Source organism: Piliocolobus tephrosceles, chromosome 2, assembly GCF_002776525.5.
Source record: "Piliocolobus tephrosceles isolate RC106 chromosome 2, ASM277652v3, whole genome shotgun sequence".
Lineage (NCBI taxonomy): Eukaryota > Metazoa > Chordata > Mammalia > Primates > Cercopithecidae > Piliocolobus > Piliocolobus tephrosceles.
The window spans coordinates 99368234-99389676 of NC_045435.1; the positions used below are offsets into that span (position 1 = coordinate 99368234).

A 21443-nucleotide genomic window follows, 5' to 3' on the forward strand; every position below is an offset into this window, starting at 1 on the left:
GTATGTCTGTGGTCCCACATACTTGGGAGGCTGAGGAAGAAGGACTGTTTGAGCCCAGGGGTATAGGGTAGCTGAGCTGTGACTGCACCACTGCACTCCAGCCTGGGCAACAGAATGAGACCCCACACAAACAAATATATATAAATAAATAAGCAAAACAGTAAATCAGTAAGTCTCTCTAACTGGGACTTCTGACTCCCTCCCAAATCAGTTTTTAAAAACAATGAGATATTACTTGTAGCCAGAGCCAAGGAGAGACCACTTTTCCCTGAGACCCAAGCTAAGGCATCACTAGAAATCCCATTATCTCCCTAGCTGTTTTCTTTCCTAAAACTGAGTTTACAAAGTAATTTAAGACTGCTACTGGCCATATGCATACCAAGTCTTTACTGGCTACATGGTTCAAGTACAGAAATGTACTACTTCCATCACCAGCTACCTAATTAAGTTAAATCAATTCTTATTGTTTAGAAAAACCTCAATCTGATGGTGTTTGCCACATTTCTCCATTGTAAACTTTCTGTTTTTGTAATTAATAGACTTGTGGAACAATTTTTTTAAAAAAGAAAGAAAAACTTCAATCCCAGTTCAGTCAGTGTTTAACACCAAAGGCTATCCTTACTGGGCAAACATCTCTAAATTCTAATTTGCTAAATTATGAGCTTACCAGATACTTTCAACAGGAAAATATCCACTTTCCTAAAATGAAATTACATACAGGATTCAAAACCGTGTGACATCAGTCAGTTGAAAACAAATGAGACAATTCTCTTCTTTCAGATGTTTAATATATAAAAAACAGGTAATTGGGAAATAAGATGCAATTATCTGTTACAGTAGAATCTACCCACCTATTCAATGCTGTTTAATTATGGATTTACATAACAACAAATTTTTCCCCTAAAAATTAACCTCCCATCAATAGTAGAACAGAGGTATCTAGCACTGCATACCTTTTTTTAGTTAATGAACAAACATTCCCTAGGAAAAAAAGAGGTTAGAATAAGTGAAGGCAGCTTCATTACTAAAGTAGCTACATTAGCAAAAACAGTGTTATTTTTGTTGCAGTTAAAAAGCTACCAGGAAGCACACCAGCCATCAGAATTCAGCAATTTACTCTCTGATATTTTTTAGAGCAGGGTTAGCAACAGGACACTGAAGATACTTTGAGAGATAGTAAGTGGCAAGTAACATGAGATTTGCTTCTACATTGCCAAATTACTTTGCTTCCCCACAAAGGGAATGCAGAAAGCGGTGGAAGGACTCACCACACTGTCACTCTGTGTTTTAGGATGTTTGGAGGAATCCAAAGCAAAGATAGTATACTCAGAGAGAAAAGCAGGCTCTGCTATCATCCCGGCTAGTAGCTGTCTCATTCAGTGTAATAAGCAAAAGTATAAAAATAAAACAAATGATGAAAAACAAATCATAATGGCATGTTGCAAAGTGTTCTCACCACACAGCATGCATAACACAATAATGGACATCAGTACCACCATCACCACCACCACCCCATCACCATCCCACCCACAGAAATAATAAGCTGCTGGAAAAGATCAGGAATGGAGATGAGTGATCAGTTTAGGATCTCAAAATCCAACCTATGAACAAGTTGCTTATTAGCATACAAATGATATATGCAACAGGAACCACTGCACACAGAGTGCCTGGCACTCTGTTATAAAAATCAATACCAATTAACAACAATACATGGGCTGGGTGTGGTTACTCAGGCCTGTAATCCCAGCACTTTGGGAGGCTGAGGTGGGTAGATCACAAGGTCAGGAATTCAAGACCAGCCTGACCAATATGGTGAAACCCCGTATCTACTAAAAATACAAAAATTAGCCAGGCGTGGTGGTGCGCACCTGTAGTCCCAGCTACTCAGGAGGCTGAGGCAGGAGAATCGCTTGAACCCGGGAGGCAGAGGTTGCAGTGAGCCGAGATTGTGCCATTGCACTCCAGCCTGGGTGACAGAGTGAGACTCTATCTCAAAAAACAAAACAAAACAAACAAAAAAACACATGACGGGACATAGTTTCAGACACGTGAGCTAAGTAAGTTATCGAGATCTTCTCTATAGCATAGTGCCTACAGTTAACAATACTGTATTATAATGTTTAAAAAAAAATTTTTTTTTTTCAGACAAGGTCTAGCTCCGTCGCCCAGGCTGGAGCACAGTACTGCAATCTCAGCTTACTGTAACCTCCACCTCCTGGGCTCAAGCCATCCTCCACCTCAGCCTCCTGAGTAGCTGGGACTACAGGCGCACATCACTACGCCTGCTAATTTTTGTATTTTTTGTAGAGACAGGGTTGCACCACATTGCCCGGGCTGGTCTCAACTCCTGAGCTCAAGAGATTCACCTGTCTCGGCCTCCCAAGTGCTGGGATTACAGGCATGAGCCGGCACACCTGGCCTAAAATTTTCTCAGAAAGTAGATCTTATGCTACCTTCTATCACAAATAGTAACAGTGGAGGTAGGAGAAAACTTTGGGAGGTAATACATATGTCTATGGCCTTGATGGTGGTGATGGTTTCACAGGTATATACTTATCACCAAATTCATCAAATTATATACCTTAAGTATGCAGTTTTTTATATGTCAATCATACTTCAATAAAGTGGGCTTTAAAATGCATAGTAAAGAACATAATGTCTTAGAATAACATTTATAAATACTGACCCATTCATTTTTACATATTCAAAAAATAGCATGAAAACACATGGAGAGAATAAAACATAAAACACTTTAATCATTTATTTGTACTTACATACCACATTATTTTTCTCTAAAATATGTACAGAAGAAATATTTGAAACTTTATAATAAGTTTAAAGACATTTTCTGTTACACTAGTGCTTTTGGTACATATTATCTTCTGTGCTTTAGTTTTCTTTCAGAAACTGTATGCTACACACCAAAATACTGACAATCGTGAATTACATGTACAATAAATTATAATCAGAATGAATTTTTGGATGAGGGAGGTTACACAAATCTACACGTGATAAAATTGTATAGAATTACACACACACAGAGAGAGAGAGAGAGAGAGAGAGAAGATGTGAGCATGTAAAACTGGTAAAATCTGAATAAGTTGTGTGGATGTCACAGTTTACCAATGTCAGTTTCCTTGTTTGGACAGTGTACTATGGTTATATAAGGTGTTACTATTGGGGAGAAATAGGTGATGCGTATATAGGGCCTCCCCCACAAAAGATGTCAGAACCTCCTATGAATCTATAATTATTTCCAAACTAAAACCAGCCCAGACAACATAACGAAACCCCATCTCTACAAAAAATACAAAAAATTTGCCAGGCATGGTGGCACACACCTGTAGTCGCAGCTATCTGGGAGGCTGAGGTAGGAGGGTCACCTAAGCCCGGCAGTGAGCTGTGATCACACCACTGCACTCCAGCCTGAGCAAAAGAGTGAGATCCTGCCTCAAAAAAATGTTTTTGAAACATGAATTCAGCAGTTAATACATTATCTAATATGGTGATAAATTACATATTATATGATATATAACATATCTGAAAAAAAAGTCTGCAAAAGCTTAAGAACTTAAACATTTTATCTCAGTACTGTAGAGTTATGAATACTAACTAGAGCCTTAACTAACTGTTCATTTGATCCTACATTAGAGACCATCATAACTATAAATAGGAAAAACATTTCAAAGTCTTTTATATTACGTAATAACTAGCACTTCTTGGACAGGATTCAGCAATTTACACTAAATTCTTAATTTTAGTATTAGTAGTATACTAAAATATGCTAAATGCCTCTTTGGCTCTAGGGTATCATCATATCCAAGTTTCTACTCCTGCTGAAAATCTTACTCTCTCAGGAACTCAGATCATCCTTAGAATGGATGTTAAATTTAAGTTAAAGGCTATAAAAAATTCACTCTTCTTAGACTTCCAAAGTTAATTTTTGTAATGAAGTCAGTCACTCTTATCCACATTAGAAAATAATTCAAAACTTCAGAGGAGTATATTTGAAATTTTAAGAGAAAAACAAAAAAGCTAATGTCCAGCATAAAAAAATGGCCACCATTTCAAAAGGTGCTGCCAAACAAAAATGTACACTATGACCTCTAACCCTAGCAAAAGCAAAGTATATCAAAATTAGTGTCCACTGACAGTCACCTCAAAGCCTAAGAAGTCTTTGTTATCCTTGTTATCTCCTTCTTATGCTTGAAAAAGTCTCATAAGCAACAGTTCTCTAATATTCTCACTAAGATTCTATCTCAACTCCATCTCTCAAACTCTTCAAATGGAAAACTAACTCGGCTGCAATTCTGCTAAGGATTTAATCTACCTCTTCTGTGTGGTTCCCCACTGAAGCCATCAGTTGAACCAACACTGAAGTTATATGTGTCTGAACATTCATGAAGACTATCTGAAACTCTCAGCAGATATGCATTGAAGGCTTTCAAGCTATCCTCCATGTCTCATACTCTCATATATGTATGCGTGTGTATATCAAAGTATATCAAAATTAGTGTCCATTGACAGCCACCTTAAAGCCTAAGGAGTCTTTGTTGACCTTGTTATTTCCTTCCTAAATAAACACATACAAACATGAGTGTGAGACGTGGAGGATATATACAGTCATGCATTGCTTAAGAATAGGGAGGGGATACATGCTGAGAAATGTGTTGTTAGGCCATTTTGTCATGTGAACATCATGGAGGGGTGTCCAAGGCAGAAAATACAGTCATGGGTTCTTAGTTTCTGTTTCTGGTTGAATCAGTAAGGACCTTTCCTCATCCCTCTTTTCCATTTACCACTAGAGACAGAAACTAAAAACCATGCCTTTAGACTGCTAAAAGACTACAACAAAACACAAGAAGAACAGCAGCAAAATAAGCTGGGTGGGACAAGCATACTTACACAAACCTAGAGGGCATAGCATCCTATATGCCTAGGATACATGGGAGAGCCTATTGCTCCTACGCTACAAACTAGTCCATCATGTTACTGTACTGAATATTGTAGGTAGCTGTACTACCATAGTAAGTATCTATGTAAACAAAGAAAAGGTATAGTAAAACTACAGTAAAAAAGAAAAAATGACACGACTCTATAGGGCACTCACTTGTCATGAATGAAGATTGCAGGACTAGAAATTGCTCTGGGTGAGTCAGTGAGTGAGTGGTGAGTGAAGGTGAAGTCCTAGGACATTACTGTGAGCTTTTATACCACTGGCAGCACAATAGGTTTGTTTATACCGGCATCACCACAAACACATTACAACAACTACATGTCACTAGGCGATACGATTTTTTCAGCTCCATTACAATCTTATGGGACTATTGTCATATATGCGGTCCATCGCTGAACGAAACATCATTATGAGGCACATCATATATTTTTCCTTAATCTTGGTGGTTTTGGTAGGATTACTCAGTAATCTTTTTGTTTTTGTTTTTTAAATGAAAATAAAGAGATACAGGGTTTTGCCATGTTGCCCAGGCTAATCTTGAACTCCTGGGCTCTAGCAATCCACCTACCTTGACCTCCCAAACTGCTGGTATTACAGGCATGAGCCATCACGCCTAGCCAGTGTTCTTTTTGAATTCTATAATTTTCTCTGTAACTGGCATCAGTCTGAGTTTTATTGTGATTTACATGTTTACATCAATTTTTTTTTCATTCCAGGAGTTTTTTTTTTTTTTTTTTTAATGGGAGTCTGTGTCACCCAGGCAGTGGCACCATCTCAGCTCACTGCAACCTCCACCTCCTGCATTCAACCAATTCTCCTGCCTCGCTCAGCCTCCCAAGCAGCTGGGATAACAGGTATGCGCCACCATGCCCAGCTAATTTTTGTAAAATTAGTAGAGATGAGTTTTTGCCATGTTGGCCAGGCTGGTCTCGAACTCCTGGCCTCAAGTGATCTGCCCGCCTTGGCCTCCCAAAGTGCTGGGATTACAGGCATGAACCACCATGCCCGGCCAATTTCTAGGATTTCTAATTAGTTCTTTTTCATATCCATCTAGTCTAGTTTTGTTTTGGCCTGTTTTTCTCCCACAATTTTCTGTTCTTTTTAAGAAAATTATTACTTCCTTTTCCTTACTGAAGAAAGTTGTTTTAAAGTAATTTCCAGACTGTTGTATTACTTTAATTTCATCTGGAGTAAATATGTCTTAATCTCTGTTTTTACTGGTTGCCCCCTTAACATTTATTTTAGAATTTTCATTTACAGGCTCATCTTGAAAAAGGTATTATCTTTGTCCTTCCTCCTGTGCTCATCCCTCCTTATCTAGCCAATCTGATACCCAAGGCCTTGGTTCGAGTTTCTTACCTTATGGCAATATAGGGGTTATCCCAAACTCAGTCACCAAGCTAATGTGAGGTTGGATTCGATTCTTGGTCATGAGGCCTCCCTAAGGACAGCAGTTTCCCATAATGGACAATTGAGAGCACCAGGCAGCAGTTAGCAACAGCTTTTTTCAACTTCCGTTCACCAGTGGTAGGAGCCCCACATTAGCTCTCAGCTTATAACACAAAATCTCCTCTGTATAGAACATCTCCAGTCCTTCTCAACCAGAGTTCAAAGAGAAAATTAAATCCAAATGCCTGTATACAATGAATTAATGTATCTACTATGTATATATAGCATGGTAATAGTTTCATACAATACTTGGAAGAATAAAAAATGCAGTTACTCAAATCATTTTCCACAGAGCAGCAGAAGAATTAACAGCAATTCTTCACAAACTCTTGAAAAAATACAAGAGAAGCGAACACTTTCCAACTCAATTCATGGGGCCTGTATTACTGATACAAAAACCAGGTTATCACAAAAAAAGAAAACTGCAGACCAGCATTTCTTATGAATATAGACAAAAAAATCCTCAACAAAATACTAATGAATCAATCTAGTAATATATAAAAAAGATTATATACCAGAAACAAGTGACATTTATTGCAGGAATACATGGTTAATTTAACCTCTGAAAACCAATTAACATGATATTCAATATAATAAAGGATCTAGGAAGGAATGTTTCTCATGTATTAACTTTGAAGATACTTCCCAGTAATCCCTAAAACGATGCCTTTAAGCCATATAAGCCTTGAAACATGAAATAAATCTCTAAAATGTGCTTAAGAATTCTCAAAAACTGGGGCCAGGTGTGGTGGTTCATGACTGTAATCCCAGCACTTTAGGAGTTCAAGGTGGGTGGATCACTTGAGCGCCAGGAGTTCCACACCAGCCTAGACAACATGGTGAAACCTCATCTCTACTAAAAACACAAATATCAGCCAGGCGTGGTGGCACATGCCTGTAATCCCAGCTACTCAAGAGGCTGAGGCAGAGGTTGCAGTGAGCCAAGATCATGCCACTGCACTCCACCCTGAGCGACAGAGCAAGGCTCCATTACATACATACATACACACACACACACATAAAAATTATATATATATATATGTATGTATGTATATGAAAACACACCTAATTCTGGAATTTAATTTAAAAACAATATGCAAGTTGTTCATGGATGAGTCCCCAGGATAACAATGGACACGTTTACTATGGCCCCTAATAAATGAGGAAGTGTCTCAGGAAGACAGCAAACCGGAGAGAGCAGGATAGGAGGCAAAGTGAAGCTATCAATCCTTCCTTCACAAATTCAATAGGCAAAGCAACACAGAGATAACATCCCTAGGACCTTAATCCACATAAAGTCCATCTGTTCCCCTCCCCTAAAAAGAGGAAGTGGAGCAGGCCCTCTCCTCTTCCGAGGCTGTCCCTAACAACTTAGTCAGCGCCCACTATGTGCAAATTACCACACTAGAGATTTACATGCCATCTTACTGATAATCCCCAAAACTTCACAAATTTCTCATTAAACAAATGAGAAAATCTGAGACTGAAAAGTTAACTTTAATAAATCTTTCGGTCAGCAAATGGCAAAGCCAAGATGTCAACTTAGGCTGATTCAGGTAACACCAAAAACCATCCTTTCCTCACCAGTCTATTCCAGGTCTTATTCCAAACTAATACAGTACATAGATTTTTTACTCCCTTAAAAAAAAATCATTAGACTCAGTTATAAAAAGAAAGTAGATACATGCTATAACACAAATGAATCTTGAAAACATTAAGCTAAGCAAAAATGGTCAGACACAAAAGGTAACATATCAAATGATTCCATTTATATGAAATATCCAGAAAAGGTAAATCCACTAACACAGAAAGCAAATTAATGGTTGCCAGGGGTTGGAGGAAGGAGGAATGGGAATGACTGCTTAATCAGCGTGGGGTTTCATTTTGGGGTGATGGAAATGTTATGGAACTAGATAGATGTGATGAATGTACAACACTGGGAATGTACTAAATGCTACCTGTTTGCTTTAAATGGTTATGTTATATGAATTTAAACTCAATTAAAAAAACAATTAGGGTCCCTTGAGCCCAAGAGTTGGAGGCCAGCCAGAGAAACACAGTGTGAGACCCTATCTCTGAAAAAGTCCAGGTCCAATCTGGAGTGGGGCAGAGGTAGGAGGATGTTAGCTTCATTTGCTCTAGTTAATCCCTTACAGGATCCTACATTACATATTGCTCTAAAGCAACCCAGACCTAGGAAAGCAAAAAAGATTAACCTCAAACAACAACAAGGACAGGAAGCCCGACTCTGAGGATAGTGGGGCTATGCCTAGGATCACCAGTAGAGAGTGCTATGATCAAACAGACAGACCTGTCATTTGCGCAGGATAGGAGAGTACCCAGAGTAGACTTACGTAGACTTCAGAGTCAATGCAAATTCAGTCTACTCTCCTCTGCCTTCAATGTTTACAATAATATAGATTTTTTATGTCCCCTTTTTCTTTTTGAGATGAAGTTTTGCTTTTATTGCCCAGGCTGGAGTGCAATGGCACGACCTTGGTTCACACTGCAACCTCTGCCTCCTGGGTTCAAGCGATTCTCCTGCCTTAGCCTCCCGAATAACTGGGAGTATGGTATTGAATCAAAGACAAAGAGAACAGTGGAACAGAATACAGAAAGCTCAGAAACAAAGCCACTCAAATATGGACATGAATAATAAAGTGTGAATGTAAAACGATACTCATTAAGACAGTGTGGTATCAAAGACAAAGAGAACAATGGAACAGAACAGAGAACTCAGGAACAAAGCCACTCAAATATGGACATATGGACACAATTAATGAAAAAATGTACAACAGTAGAGCAGTGTGAAAAAGATGAGACAACTGGATAAACATATTGGAGGCAATGAAACTTGATCCCTACTTCACACCATATTGAAAAATCATTTCCTGGGCTCAAGGGATCCTCCTGCCTCAGCCTCCTGAGTAGCTGGGACTACAGGTGCACACCACTGTGCCTGGCTTGGATTTATTTTAAGTGTTAAGTGTTTTTTTTCCTGTTTGTTTTGGCCCTATATGGTGATTCATGCCTATAATCCCAGCACTTTACAAGGCCGAGGTGGATGGATCACTTGAGCTCAGGCGGTTGAAACTGTGGAGTGCTGAGATTGTAACACTATGCTTCAATCTGGGCAACAGAGTGAGACCCTGTCTCAAAAGACAAAAAAATGCTTTTTTTTTTTTTTGGAAGAAAAATGTGGAAATTTAGCTCAAAACATAAATATTTGTCCATACCAACAGTAGACACAGTAAAGTCTACATATCTGGAATGCTTAGGTAGTAGAATGGTTTCATTAAGTTAACTTCCCTGTCAATTAAAAAAAGGTTTTGCATTTTTCTCTATTGCTGAAAATACTAATATGTCTGCTTTCCTGTGTTGGTAAATACTGTATATAAACCCAAATAAATCTGTCTTTGTTTGGAGTGCCTTAGGCTTCTTTATAAAAGGGACACAAAGGCCGGGCGTGGTGGCTCACACCTGTCATCCCAGCACTTTGGGAGGCTGAGGCAGGTGGATCACCTGAGGTCAGGAGTTCAATACCAGCCTGGCCAACATGGTGAAATTCTGTCTCTACTAAAAATACAAAAAGTTAGCTGGGCATGGTGGTGGGTGCCTGTAATCCCAATTACTTGGGAGAAGGAGGCAGGGAGAATTGCTTGAACCTGGGAGGCGGAGGCTGCAGTGAGCTGAGATCGCACCACTGCACTCCAGCCTGGGTGACAGAGTGAGACTTTGTCTCAAATACTAATAATAATAATAATAATAATAATAATAATAATAATAATGACGACAACAAAAGAAACCTATAAGGATTTTGACTGGGATCGCACTGAGTCTATAGATTAGTTTGGAGAAAATCTTAATATTGCAAATCAAACTTTATCATCTTTTTAGTATTATAAATAGCTTACTACAGTAAGCCTTGTGGATATACATTTAAAATGCTATTGTTCTACAGGACAGATTTCCAGAAATGGGATTTCTAGATAATAGGGTATATAAGCTAATTTAAAAATTGTAAAAATACGGCCGGGCACAGTGGCTCGCACCCGTAATCCCAGCACTTTGGGAGGCTGAGGCGGGCAGATCACAAGGCCAAGAGATTGAGACCATCCTCAGCAACATGGTAAAACTCCGTCTCAAGTAAAAATACAAAAAATTATCTGGGTGTGGTGGCGCCCACCTGTAGTCTCAGCTACTCGGGAGGCTGAGGCAGAAGAACCACTTGAACCTGGGAGGCGGAGGTTGCAGTGAGCCAAGACCGCACCCCTGAACTGCAAACTGCAGCCTGGAGACAGAGCAAGACTCCGTATCAAAAAAAAAAAAAAAAAATTGTAAAAATACATACAAATTGTCCGGACGGGGATTACTTTAAAACAATTAAAAAAACAAAACAAAACACCTTTATTTAGATGTTGAGAGCAAAATAAACAGGTACATAGTACAGTTTTTGCACTCAAAGTTCATGTCATATACGCTATATCCTTGGTGCATATACTGAAATGATCTGATAAAGTTGCGTAAAAGTACAGAGTATATACAGTTTCCTGAGATCTTATTTTCTTAAGCATTACTTACGTTATTGCATTTACGATTTCAAATACAATATTGTTGAACTCAGTTTATACATATAACCAATTCGAATGAAAGCTGCAGTACTGAGTTGTAATGTTTTTGCAATCAGTATTAATGGCATCATTTCTATACTCAGCATATTGATTGACATTATATCAGTTTGCATACAATAAAGTGAAACACGGAAAATAGTGCAGAATTATATTGATTGCTACCATTGCTTTTTTTTTTTTTTTTTTTGAGACTGTGTCTCGCTCTGTCACCCAGGCTAGAGAGCAGTGGCACAATCTCAGCTCACTGCAACCTCCACCTCCTAGGTTCAAGCGATTCTCCTGCCTCAGCCTCCCAAATAGCTGGGATTACAGGCACGTGCCACCGCACCTGGCTGACTGATACCACTTTTTAAAAATACTTTTTAAAAATCTAGGATGCTTTAAAACAATTTAATTGAATATACTGTTACAAAATAATTATTTCTGAAAGATTTGGTTTTAGCACTCTTTTACAATCGACCAAGTCAGCTAAAGGTTATTTATTTCTTTCTAAATTTTAACAATCCTAGCTAAGAGATGGTTTCGGATAGAATGACAAAGCATTGTCATCACTTCATCTCCTTGCTTTTTAAGCTGTTTTGACAACTTTAACAGGTACTTTGGACCACAGAGTGCAATCTAAACCTTACTTCAACTTATTTTATAATAAAGGATTTTTCAATTATATAAAGTTTTTTATTAAAAGGACAATAAATTAATTTTTTCATAATCTCCCTCCACCCTATCTGATTTCTCATTTTGTTAACCTTCTAAGATAGAAGGTACTGTCAGGGATGGGACATAGATGGAACCCGGGCGTTTATTTTTTTCTTTTTTTCAAGTAAGCCTAGGTCTTACTGTGTCACTTAGGCTGGCGCAATCATGGCTCACTGCAGCTTTGACCTCCGAGGCTCAAGTAATCCTCCTGCCGTAGCCTCCTGAGTAGCTGGGACCACACAAGTGCATGCCACCATACCTGGCTAATTTTTATTTTTTTTTGTAGAAACAGGGTCTCACTTTGTTGCCCAGGCTGGTCTCAAACTCCTGGACTCGAGCAATCGTCCTGCCTTGGCCTCCCAAAGTGCTGGGATTACAGGCATGAGCCACCACATTTGGCCTAAAACTAAGAACTTCTGTTCATCAAAGGACATCGTTAAGAAAATGAATGGCAAGCCAGAGTGGGAAGATATCTGCAAGATATATATTCAACAAAAAACTCCTATGTATTCTATATTTTTTAAAAACTTCTACAAATCAATTTTTAAAAAAGATAATCCAATAGAAAAATGGGCAAGGGACTTAAGCACTCACAAAAGAAGACATCAAATGGCCAATAAACAGATGAAAATGCTCAATCTTGTTAGTTATCAGAGAATGCAAATTAAAACCAAAATGGAAGACCACCACCAGAACAGCTGAAATGAAAAAGACTGTTTTCCAGCATATTTACACAGAGTAGAAAAATAAAGACTCTCAAAAATATAGGGCAAAAGCAACTTTCATAAGCTCCTGGTGGGAATTTAAATTTCTACAACCACTCTGGAAAACCATCAGCGTTATCTTCTTAAGTGTTAAAAATGGAGCAGTGATTCTACTCCAAAGTACATACCAACAGAAATGCAGGTACATGTACACCAAAAGAAATGTACAATAATGTTGATGGCAACATAATTCATAGTAGCCAAAACCTGCAGACAACCCAAATGTTTAACTACAATGTCTACATTTAGAAAGCATATTTAAGAGGTAAAACTATTAAAAAAAAAAAAAAAAAAAAAGGAAGCAAGCAAGTACCAAAAATTCAGGATGGTGGTAATCCTTCAGGGGGAAAGAGGGAGCACCACAGTGCTGACAGTGTTCCTTTGCTTGACCTGGGAGGATTTACTTCATGATTAATTTGCTGATCTGTGCATTTATGTTTTACCTTCTTTTTGTACGTGTGTTACACTTCACAGAAAAAAAAAGTTGGAAATAATGAGTTTTAATGCCAGCTGCTGGTTACACGGAATAAGTTCAATAAGTTACTTCTCAGTTTCCACTCACCAGCTTGAAAAAATGATGCTATGTTTAACAAATTTATCAAATTATTCTGAAAACTTCAACTATTAAATCCAGAATGTATTATCCTCTCAAATTAAGGTTCTCAACAAACCATAGTTTACAAAGCATAACTGGAAGAATCACTTGAACCCAGGAGTTCAAGACCAGCCTGAGCAACACAGTGGGACCCCATCTACAAAAAATTGAAACGTTAGCCAGGGATGGTGGCATACGCCTATAGTCCTAGCTACCCAGGAGGCTGAAGTTAGAGCATCACTTGAATCCAGAAGGTCAAGGCTGCAATGAGTAGTGATGGTGCCACTGCACTCTAGCCCAGGTGACAGTACCAGACCCAGTCTCAAAAACATACATACATACATATATACATACATACATAAATCATAACCGCTATTTGTGGAAAAAAAGACTAATTGTGGTACTAATAAAACTCTACCTAGGAATTAAATAGCTGACCTGTCAAAATAGTTTCCCATTTTGTTATCAACAGCATTTCATTTTAGATTAATTAGTTTCTTGCGAGAGGTATACTAGAAGAAGAATTCCAAACTTACCTCTCTATTGGGTGTACCTTCATCAAGTTGCTCTGTAAATGAAGATGTCCTGCTCCTCGTTCTTGTTGGTGTTGAAGAATTGGAGGAAGCCTAGATTTAAAAATTATTGCACAAATTAGCAAGACTATATTGACTAGTGAACTATGTACTAGGTAGTCCTTCTCTCAGTCCATGCCCAAAGAATTCAGTGAAAGAAAGGAAAAGAGCAAAAACATGAAAAGCAGAAAAGGATAACAAATATAATCAACTAGAAAATCCAGGCTACCTACCAGGTCCCTGGCCTAACTCTGCCTCCAACTAGAATTATGATCTTAGCTACATGAACTTTTTGAGAACTATGTGTCTCCATATATAAAATAAAGTCATTATACTAATGTAAGATAATATTAGAGAAAACTGAAGCCAGGTGAGGGGTACATAAAAACTCTCTGCACTACCTTTACAACTTTTCTATAAACCAAAATTATTCCAAAATTAGAAGTTCATCAAAAAAAGGCTGCCAATTCAATCTTTAAGATCCCTTCTACCTTCTAGCTCTAACATTCAATAATATGAAATGCAGATAAACAGCACTTGCCCACCTAATTAATGGCCTTGCTTTAAGCCTACCTTGAATACCACTGCTAAATACTGAGATGCTATTCCATTTAGCTCTGTAATTGACAGCCTGACTCCTATAATCCTTAATGCAAAACAACTCAGGAGAAAGGGCTCAAAATTTAAACAAGGGGTCTGGGGTCTACTCTAAGGTGACCTAAAAAAAACCTTAAAAGTATAAAACCAAGACTTCGAGATCCCCCTACACCCATAGCAAAATAGATCTGAATTCAGCTCTATTTTGAGAAATGAATGAGTCATGATACCTTACCTCTTTTTGTAGTCTGCACTTTACAAAAGGCAGTTAATAAATATTTGTTAAATAAATGAATGAATGAATAAACAAATGGAACTCTGGTCTGTCGTATCTGTGCACAAATTGCTGTGGCTAGGGTGGAACTGAGAGGTTGTGAGGAACAGTATACAAACAAACATATACTCTATATACACATATATACACACATATACACATACTCTATATACACATATATACATCTAGACAGATATACGTATTTAGCTTACGATAAAAATAGCATTTTGCATCAGGATAGACATTCAACAAATGTTGGGACAACTGGCCATCCATATGTGGCAAGACACACATATCAGATCCTTACTTCATATTTAAGCTATATTAAAGATTTAAGTATTTTTTTTATTGAAATACAAAAAATACAAGAGTCTATTTCTACAATCTCTGAATGGGAAAGAGATTTTCATGTGAAACACAAATCAAAGCAGCAGTTTAATTGGGAGGTGAGGAAAAGCATCTACAAATATGACAAAAGTTTAATAACCTTTTTTCTATAAATAGCTCTTATAAGTCCATAAGTTAGAACTCAGAAAACTTACTAATCCAATCTTCTTTTTATCTGAGACAAGGTAAACTGAGCTGCATCAATGAAACACATGAGACTTCAAGTCATAAGTGAGTGATGTGAAAAAAAGACATGCAAATAAAGTTCATCATCTGATGACAATGGAGACAGAAGTTCATGCATCCACGCAGATATAAGCTGTGAAGTGAAAGACGTGATGCCGGTGCCAAGATGAAGCAGCTGCAACACAGAGCAGTCTCCCCAGTATAACTGAACATAGTAATCAGCTCAGACTTTTAGGACCTCAAGGAAATTCTGTAGGCAAAAGAGTCTTCAATAAATTCTTTTTCTGCTTACCTAGATTGACTACGTTTTGTTGCTTACAACTAAGAACTCCAACACCTTCTAAAAGATGAACCAGAAAAATCAATACAACAGATGAAATCAGGTATGTGCAGAAGTCACCTTCAGGGATGAGATATCCTCTCCCACCAAAGACAAAGCAGGAAGAATAAGGACTTAAAAATATAAACAAGAGTGGCGGTGTGCGCCTGTAATCCCAGGTACTCAGGAGGCTGAGGCAGGAGAATTGCTTGAACCCGGGAGGCAGAGGTTGCAGTGAGCTGAGATTGCGCTACTACGCTCCAGCCTGGGTGACACAGCAAGACTCCATCTCAAAAAAAAAGTATATAAACAACAAAATTAATGAATGTGAAATAAAGTTGAAGCCTTAGCAATGGTTTAAATGTCTAGAAAATATGTGACTAAAAGTCAACACTGCACTTAGAAAACAGCGAGGGAAAGCACAGTCACTGTGTAGTGTTAGTCTCAGTCTTGGAGATAATTTGAGCCTACCTTGAACACCACATTCAAATTACAAATGTTCAAAGAACATCAGAAATAGCTTTTATTAAAGCTAAGATAAATTCAGTAAACTCTTCCCACACCTAGAGCCATAATTTGCAAACCTTGCCAGCACCAGCTTCAAAGGCTGTAGGTGCCTCAAAGGCTGCCACTATGGAGGCAGTCTTTTGTATCTATGTATTTATAAATGATTATACGTAAGAACTCCTTTAATACAATGGTCACCGGGTGATAAAAAGTTAGAAAAGTAATTAGAAAAGTACTACTAGACTACAGGAAATACCTCTTGACTAATCAACTCTCTCTGTTGTGATTCCATCAAGTCTAAGATTCAGCTTTTTTATTAAATCAGCTTTCCAAATATCCAGATGCCAGGAAAGGGCTACCTTAGACAGTAACCTTCCAACTGCTTAAAAAGTGTATCTCACTGCAAATCTTAAAAACTGGCATTATGTCTTACACCTTGGCCTCATATGTTCTAATCAGTAACTGAGAGCCTCATCAGCTCTGGAGAAACTGACAAAAAATCAAACGGGGTTTACAAAGTTTAACAGGTTCTAAAACATACTCTCCCCAGAAAAGTAGTACTATCTGGCAAAACGTGGCCTGATGGCTTGTTGATCTTCCTCCAGAGTTTAAAGAGTAAGGATTATACGAGAAAATGGATGTGAGTATAAAGTATAAAACAGTGCACAAAGAACTAACTACTTGAGCATTTGTCCCAGGTGCCGGGTTCCTTAATGGGCTATCCTCACTTCAAGATATAAAGGGATTTAGGTTCCTTCAAACCAAGCTTGAGCTGATTAATTGCAATAGCCGTAAGAAACCTGAGTCAGCTTTCTAAGCTGCTAACCAAAAAACCTGACAACTACATCCAGACCCACAATTAATATTTTATTGCTCACTACCTAATTATTAACTGACCACAGTTATACTCAATTTCAGTATAAGAAAAACCATTTTGGGCCGGGCGCGGTGGCTCAAGCCTGTGATCCCAGCACTTTGGGAGGCCGAGACGGGCGGATCACGAGGTCAGGAGATCGAGACCATCCTGGCTAACACGGTGAAACCCCGTCTCTACTAAAAAATACAAAAAAAAAAAAAAAACTAGCCGGGCAAGGTGGCGGGCGCCTGTAGTCCCAGCTACTCCGGAGGCTGAGGCAGGAGAATAGCGTGAACCCGGGAGGCAGAGCTTGCAGTGAGCTGAGATCCGGCCACTGCACTCCAGCCTGGGTGACAGAGCAAGACTCTGTCTCAAAAAAAAAAAAAAAAGAAAAAGAAAAACCATTTTGGCCATGCACGGTGGCTTATGCCTATAATTCCAACATTCTGAGAGGCCAAGGCAAGAGGATCACTTGAGGCCAGGAGTTCAAGACAGCCTGAGTAACATAGTAAGGCCCTGACTCTACAAAAACTTAAAAAAAGAAAAACCATTTTAGCCATTGTGACAGGCAAAATCGTAAGATGACCCCAAATGACCCCTGCCCTATGAATATAATGAGATATCACTCCCATAATTGTTACATTATAGGGTAAAGGGATTTTAAAGGCATATTTAAGGTTACTAGGTTACTAATCAGTTGACTATGAGTTCATCAAAAGATTACCTGGATAGGTCTAAACTAATTACATAAGCCCTTCAAATATGGGTCTAGAGAGCAGAGAGATGTACTTCTGCTGTTCTGAAGAAAGCAAAATGCCTACAGGTGCACGTGGCAAGGAGCTGCTGGTAGCCTCTAGGAGTTGAAAGTGGTCAGCAAGAAATGAAGGCCCCAGTACTACAACCAGAAAGGATTGAATTCTACCACAACCACGTGAGCATACAAAAGGGTCCTGAGCTCCAGATGAGAACGCAGCTTGGACAACATATTGATTTTAGCCTTGCAAGACCCTGAGCAGAGAACCCAGTCATGCCATGCCAGATTTCTGACCTACAGAACTATAAAATAATAACTGGGTTATTAGGCACGAAGGTTGTGGTAACTTGTTATGCAACATTAGAAAATTAATCCAATCATCCTTAGGAGGAAGTCTTGAATCCCTTGTCCCTATACCATGACTTTTCATTATCCATCAAGGCTCTACTCGGATGTCACCCTGATCTTCTCCAGAAATGCCTTATTTTGCACAACCACAACACCCTGTACATACCACCATTACACTGAAAGTACTTGTCTCACAACTCCATTGTGTAGGGACTACATAGACCCTTCAAAGCAAATGCAACATCCAGCAGAGGGCCTAGGCATTCACCGTTCATAACTAATACCTGGTTCATTTCACTCTCCCTGCAACTCCTATGGATTAGTCACGGCAGAGACATAGCCATTGAATCCTCATCACGGCACTGCTGTAAGTCACCGCCAAACCAATTTGACATCCCAGTTCTAAAAGAGCAGTCAAAGTAACTTGGGGTTAATTCTTCAAATAAACCTTTATATTTTAGGTACCAAACTTATTAAAGCCTTTCATCATGTTCTTAATAAACTCCTTCTGATCTAAATGTTTTCTCTGGGACTCATGCTTTCCCCAGTTTCATGACTGAAACTATTTAGTAAACCTGGATTTACATTAAGGCTATGTTCTTTCAGAAAGGACTCTTTTCCCTGTTATCTGTGGAACTGTTTGCTGGTTTTGTTTTTGTTTTTTAAATTTGTATCACATAAACTATTATTTTGCGGTCTCACTCTAAAAGAGTGAGGTCAGCAGCTATCTCTGAGCTGAGGGAAAAAAATAAGGGATGATTCTGCAGGCATAAAGAGGGGCCCATATGTTGTTTTTTTAACTTAAGTTTTTTATTGTGATAAAATATACATAACATAAAATTTACCAGTTTAAACATTTGTAGGTGTACAGTTCAGTGGAATGAAGTACATTCACACTGTCGTGGAATCACCACCGTCCACTCCAGCACATTTTCATCTTTCCATACTAAAACTCTGTACCCACTAAACAGTAACTCCCCATTCTCTCCTCTCTCCAGCCTTTGGCAACAACCATTCTATTTTCTGTCTCTATGAATTTGACTATTCTAGGTACCTCAATTAAGTGGAGTCATGTATTCATCCTTTTGTATCTGTACTTCTATAATTTTTAAGTTTTAGAAGTATTTGAAAAGGCTAAAAATGTTTTAAAATATTGTATTCATATATCCCAAGAAATTACAATGTCTGTATTACTTCTTGATGTTTCTTTCATTGACTTAGTTCTGCAAGGAGTTTAAAAATCCAAAATAGATATTTGTTGTTAAAACATAATTTTTTTTTTTTTTTGAGACCAAGTCTCGCTCTGTCTCCCAGGCTGGAGTGCAGTGGCACGATCTCAGTTCATTGCAACCTCTGCCTCCCAGGTTCAAGCGATTCTGCTGCCTCAGCCTCCAGAGTAGCCAGGATTACAGGTGTGCGCCACCACGCCCCGCTAATTTTTGTATTTTTAGCAGACCTCAGGTGATCTACCCGCCTTGGCCTCCCAAAGTGCTGGGATTACAGGCGTGAGCCACGGTGCCCGGTCAGAAATGGGATTTTGCCATCTTGGCCAGGCTGGTCTTGAACTACTGAGCTCAAGTGATTCGAAGTGCTGGAATTACAGGTGTGAGGCCACCACACCAGGCCATATTTTTTGTTTCTAGGATCATAACAATTCACAAGCAGGGAGAAAGATATACGGCAGGTAGAAAGGAAGGTTACAAAATAATTATCAAAAGTAGACCACGAATGGCCAGGCGCAGTGGCTCATGCCTGTAATCCCAGCATTTTGGGAGGCTGGGGCTGGCCAATCACCAGAGGTCAGGAGTTCAAGACCAGCCTGGCCAACACAGTGAATATACATATAATCCAAAAGGATTATTTTAAACCTTTTGCACACAAAGTGATTTTATTTGATCCAGACGCCCTGTCTCACCAGAAGCATTAAGCTATAGAAACACAGCTCTTATATCTTAGCTTGTGACTAGCTTATTACTAAAAACAACCTCTTTGTTAATGAACAAAAACAACGCATTTTCATGAAAAGCTAAACGCTACAAATAAGAAAAAGTACACTCAGTAATTCACCAGCACCTTAAAGTATATTATTCTTAAACTAGTTTTACCATCTGTGTATATAAATACACTTACATACAGATTCTTTTTCCCAAAACTGGGATCACATTTTACCTGCTGCTTCTGTCTTTTAACACAAATATCTTTCTGTGTTAATACTTTTCTGAAGTCTCTAACACTAGCTGCGTAACATCAGGCAAGTTACTTCACCTCTTTGAGCCTCACTCCTTCATCTATAAAAGAGGAATTATAGTATTATCTACCTCACAGGCTTATGTGAGATTCAATAAAATAATCTGTGTAAATACTAAGCAAAATGTCTGGTACATACTAAGGACACAGTAAATGCTGACCTTTTATGGCTGCATAATAACCTGTCAAGCATAACTAATTACCTGATAAAATTTATTTAACCAATTCTCTATTGGTGGACATTTCTGGCTAGTTTTTAACCTATTAAAACAACACTGACATGAAAATTCATAGAGCCAAATCTTTAATACATCCTAAATTTTCTTAGAATAAATTTCTAGAAATGGAATCCTGGCTCAATTACATTTTATACACTCCCAAATGGAAGTGCCTTACATTCACTAATATGCCCATTTCCTCACATTCCTCATCTCTACCTCACTTTTAAAGTTTATCTTTGTTTCTTAATTAACAGTGTTTTGTAAAATTTTAAAAGACTGCAGTAAATGGTATGAAAAGGACAATCTTTACTACTTAAATTTTAACCACCATTTACACTTGAGAAACGAAGCAACCCTTCAGTGCTGTGTTCTGATGTTTTTCTCAAGCACTGTTTTACTACACGAGCTTTAAATTTAAAAATAACAACTTCAATTTATAGTTTCCGAATAAACCTAATGCAATCGTTGTATGTTAAGGATTTGGAAATGCCTCCAAGTTAATCAAAACTCAGCTTTTCTTGCAACCGCAAGCAAAGACCAAAAAACCCTAAAATTAAGGGACAGATCTGCTCAATCTGTTGAAATTCAAAAAGGCTGGGAAGAAATTAAGCAGAAACCATCATCTTCGCTGTTAAGACCCTGTGCTGCCAGCATCGAAACATCTCCAGTTAACGCTTAGAAAACTGTATCTTTAATACTACTAACACGCCTCCTTTTCCCTGGAAACGCATTTCCTAAAGCAACAGCATTCCTGAAAAACAAACATAACCCTGTCCGCAGAGCAGCAAGACTCAAAAAGCAGAGCAGAATAGACAGGCAGAGTGTCTCCCCCTCCGCCCGCCAGTCCCGGATCAACCAAGTTATGCGAAGTGACTAACTCGTGACAGCCTCGGGCGCTGGACGCCGGCCACGCCGCCACCTCTTTCATGTCCCACCGCTCCTACCAGCAGCCTGACCCAGGATGGCTCTATTCCCCAGCCTTCAATCCCTGGACCTGGGTTTGGAATTAAGAGATTTCCGTCAAGGGTCAGTTGTGCGGGATCCTGGCCATTTCACATAAAATCTCACGATGGGCATGAGAGA

General features: G+C 38.6%; 1 protein-coding gene across 3 annotated transcripts in view; it reads right to left on the reverse strand.

Annotated features, from left to right (window-relative positions):
* The window catches only part of GOLGA4 (golgin A4), a 118974-nt gene that overhangs the window by 95896 nt on the left and 1635 nt on the right, over positions 1 to 21443 (reverse strand). For all 3 annotated transcript variants that reach the window (XM_023187482.2, XM_023187484.2, XM_023187485.2), the window contains exon 2: positions 13629 to 13718. In XM_023187482.2, coding sequence (XP_023043250.1) covers positions 13629 to 13718 — 90 coding nt within the window. The remainder of the gene's footprint in view (positions 1 to 13628; positions 13719 to 21443) is intronic.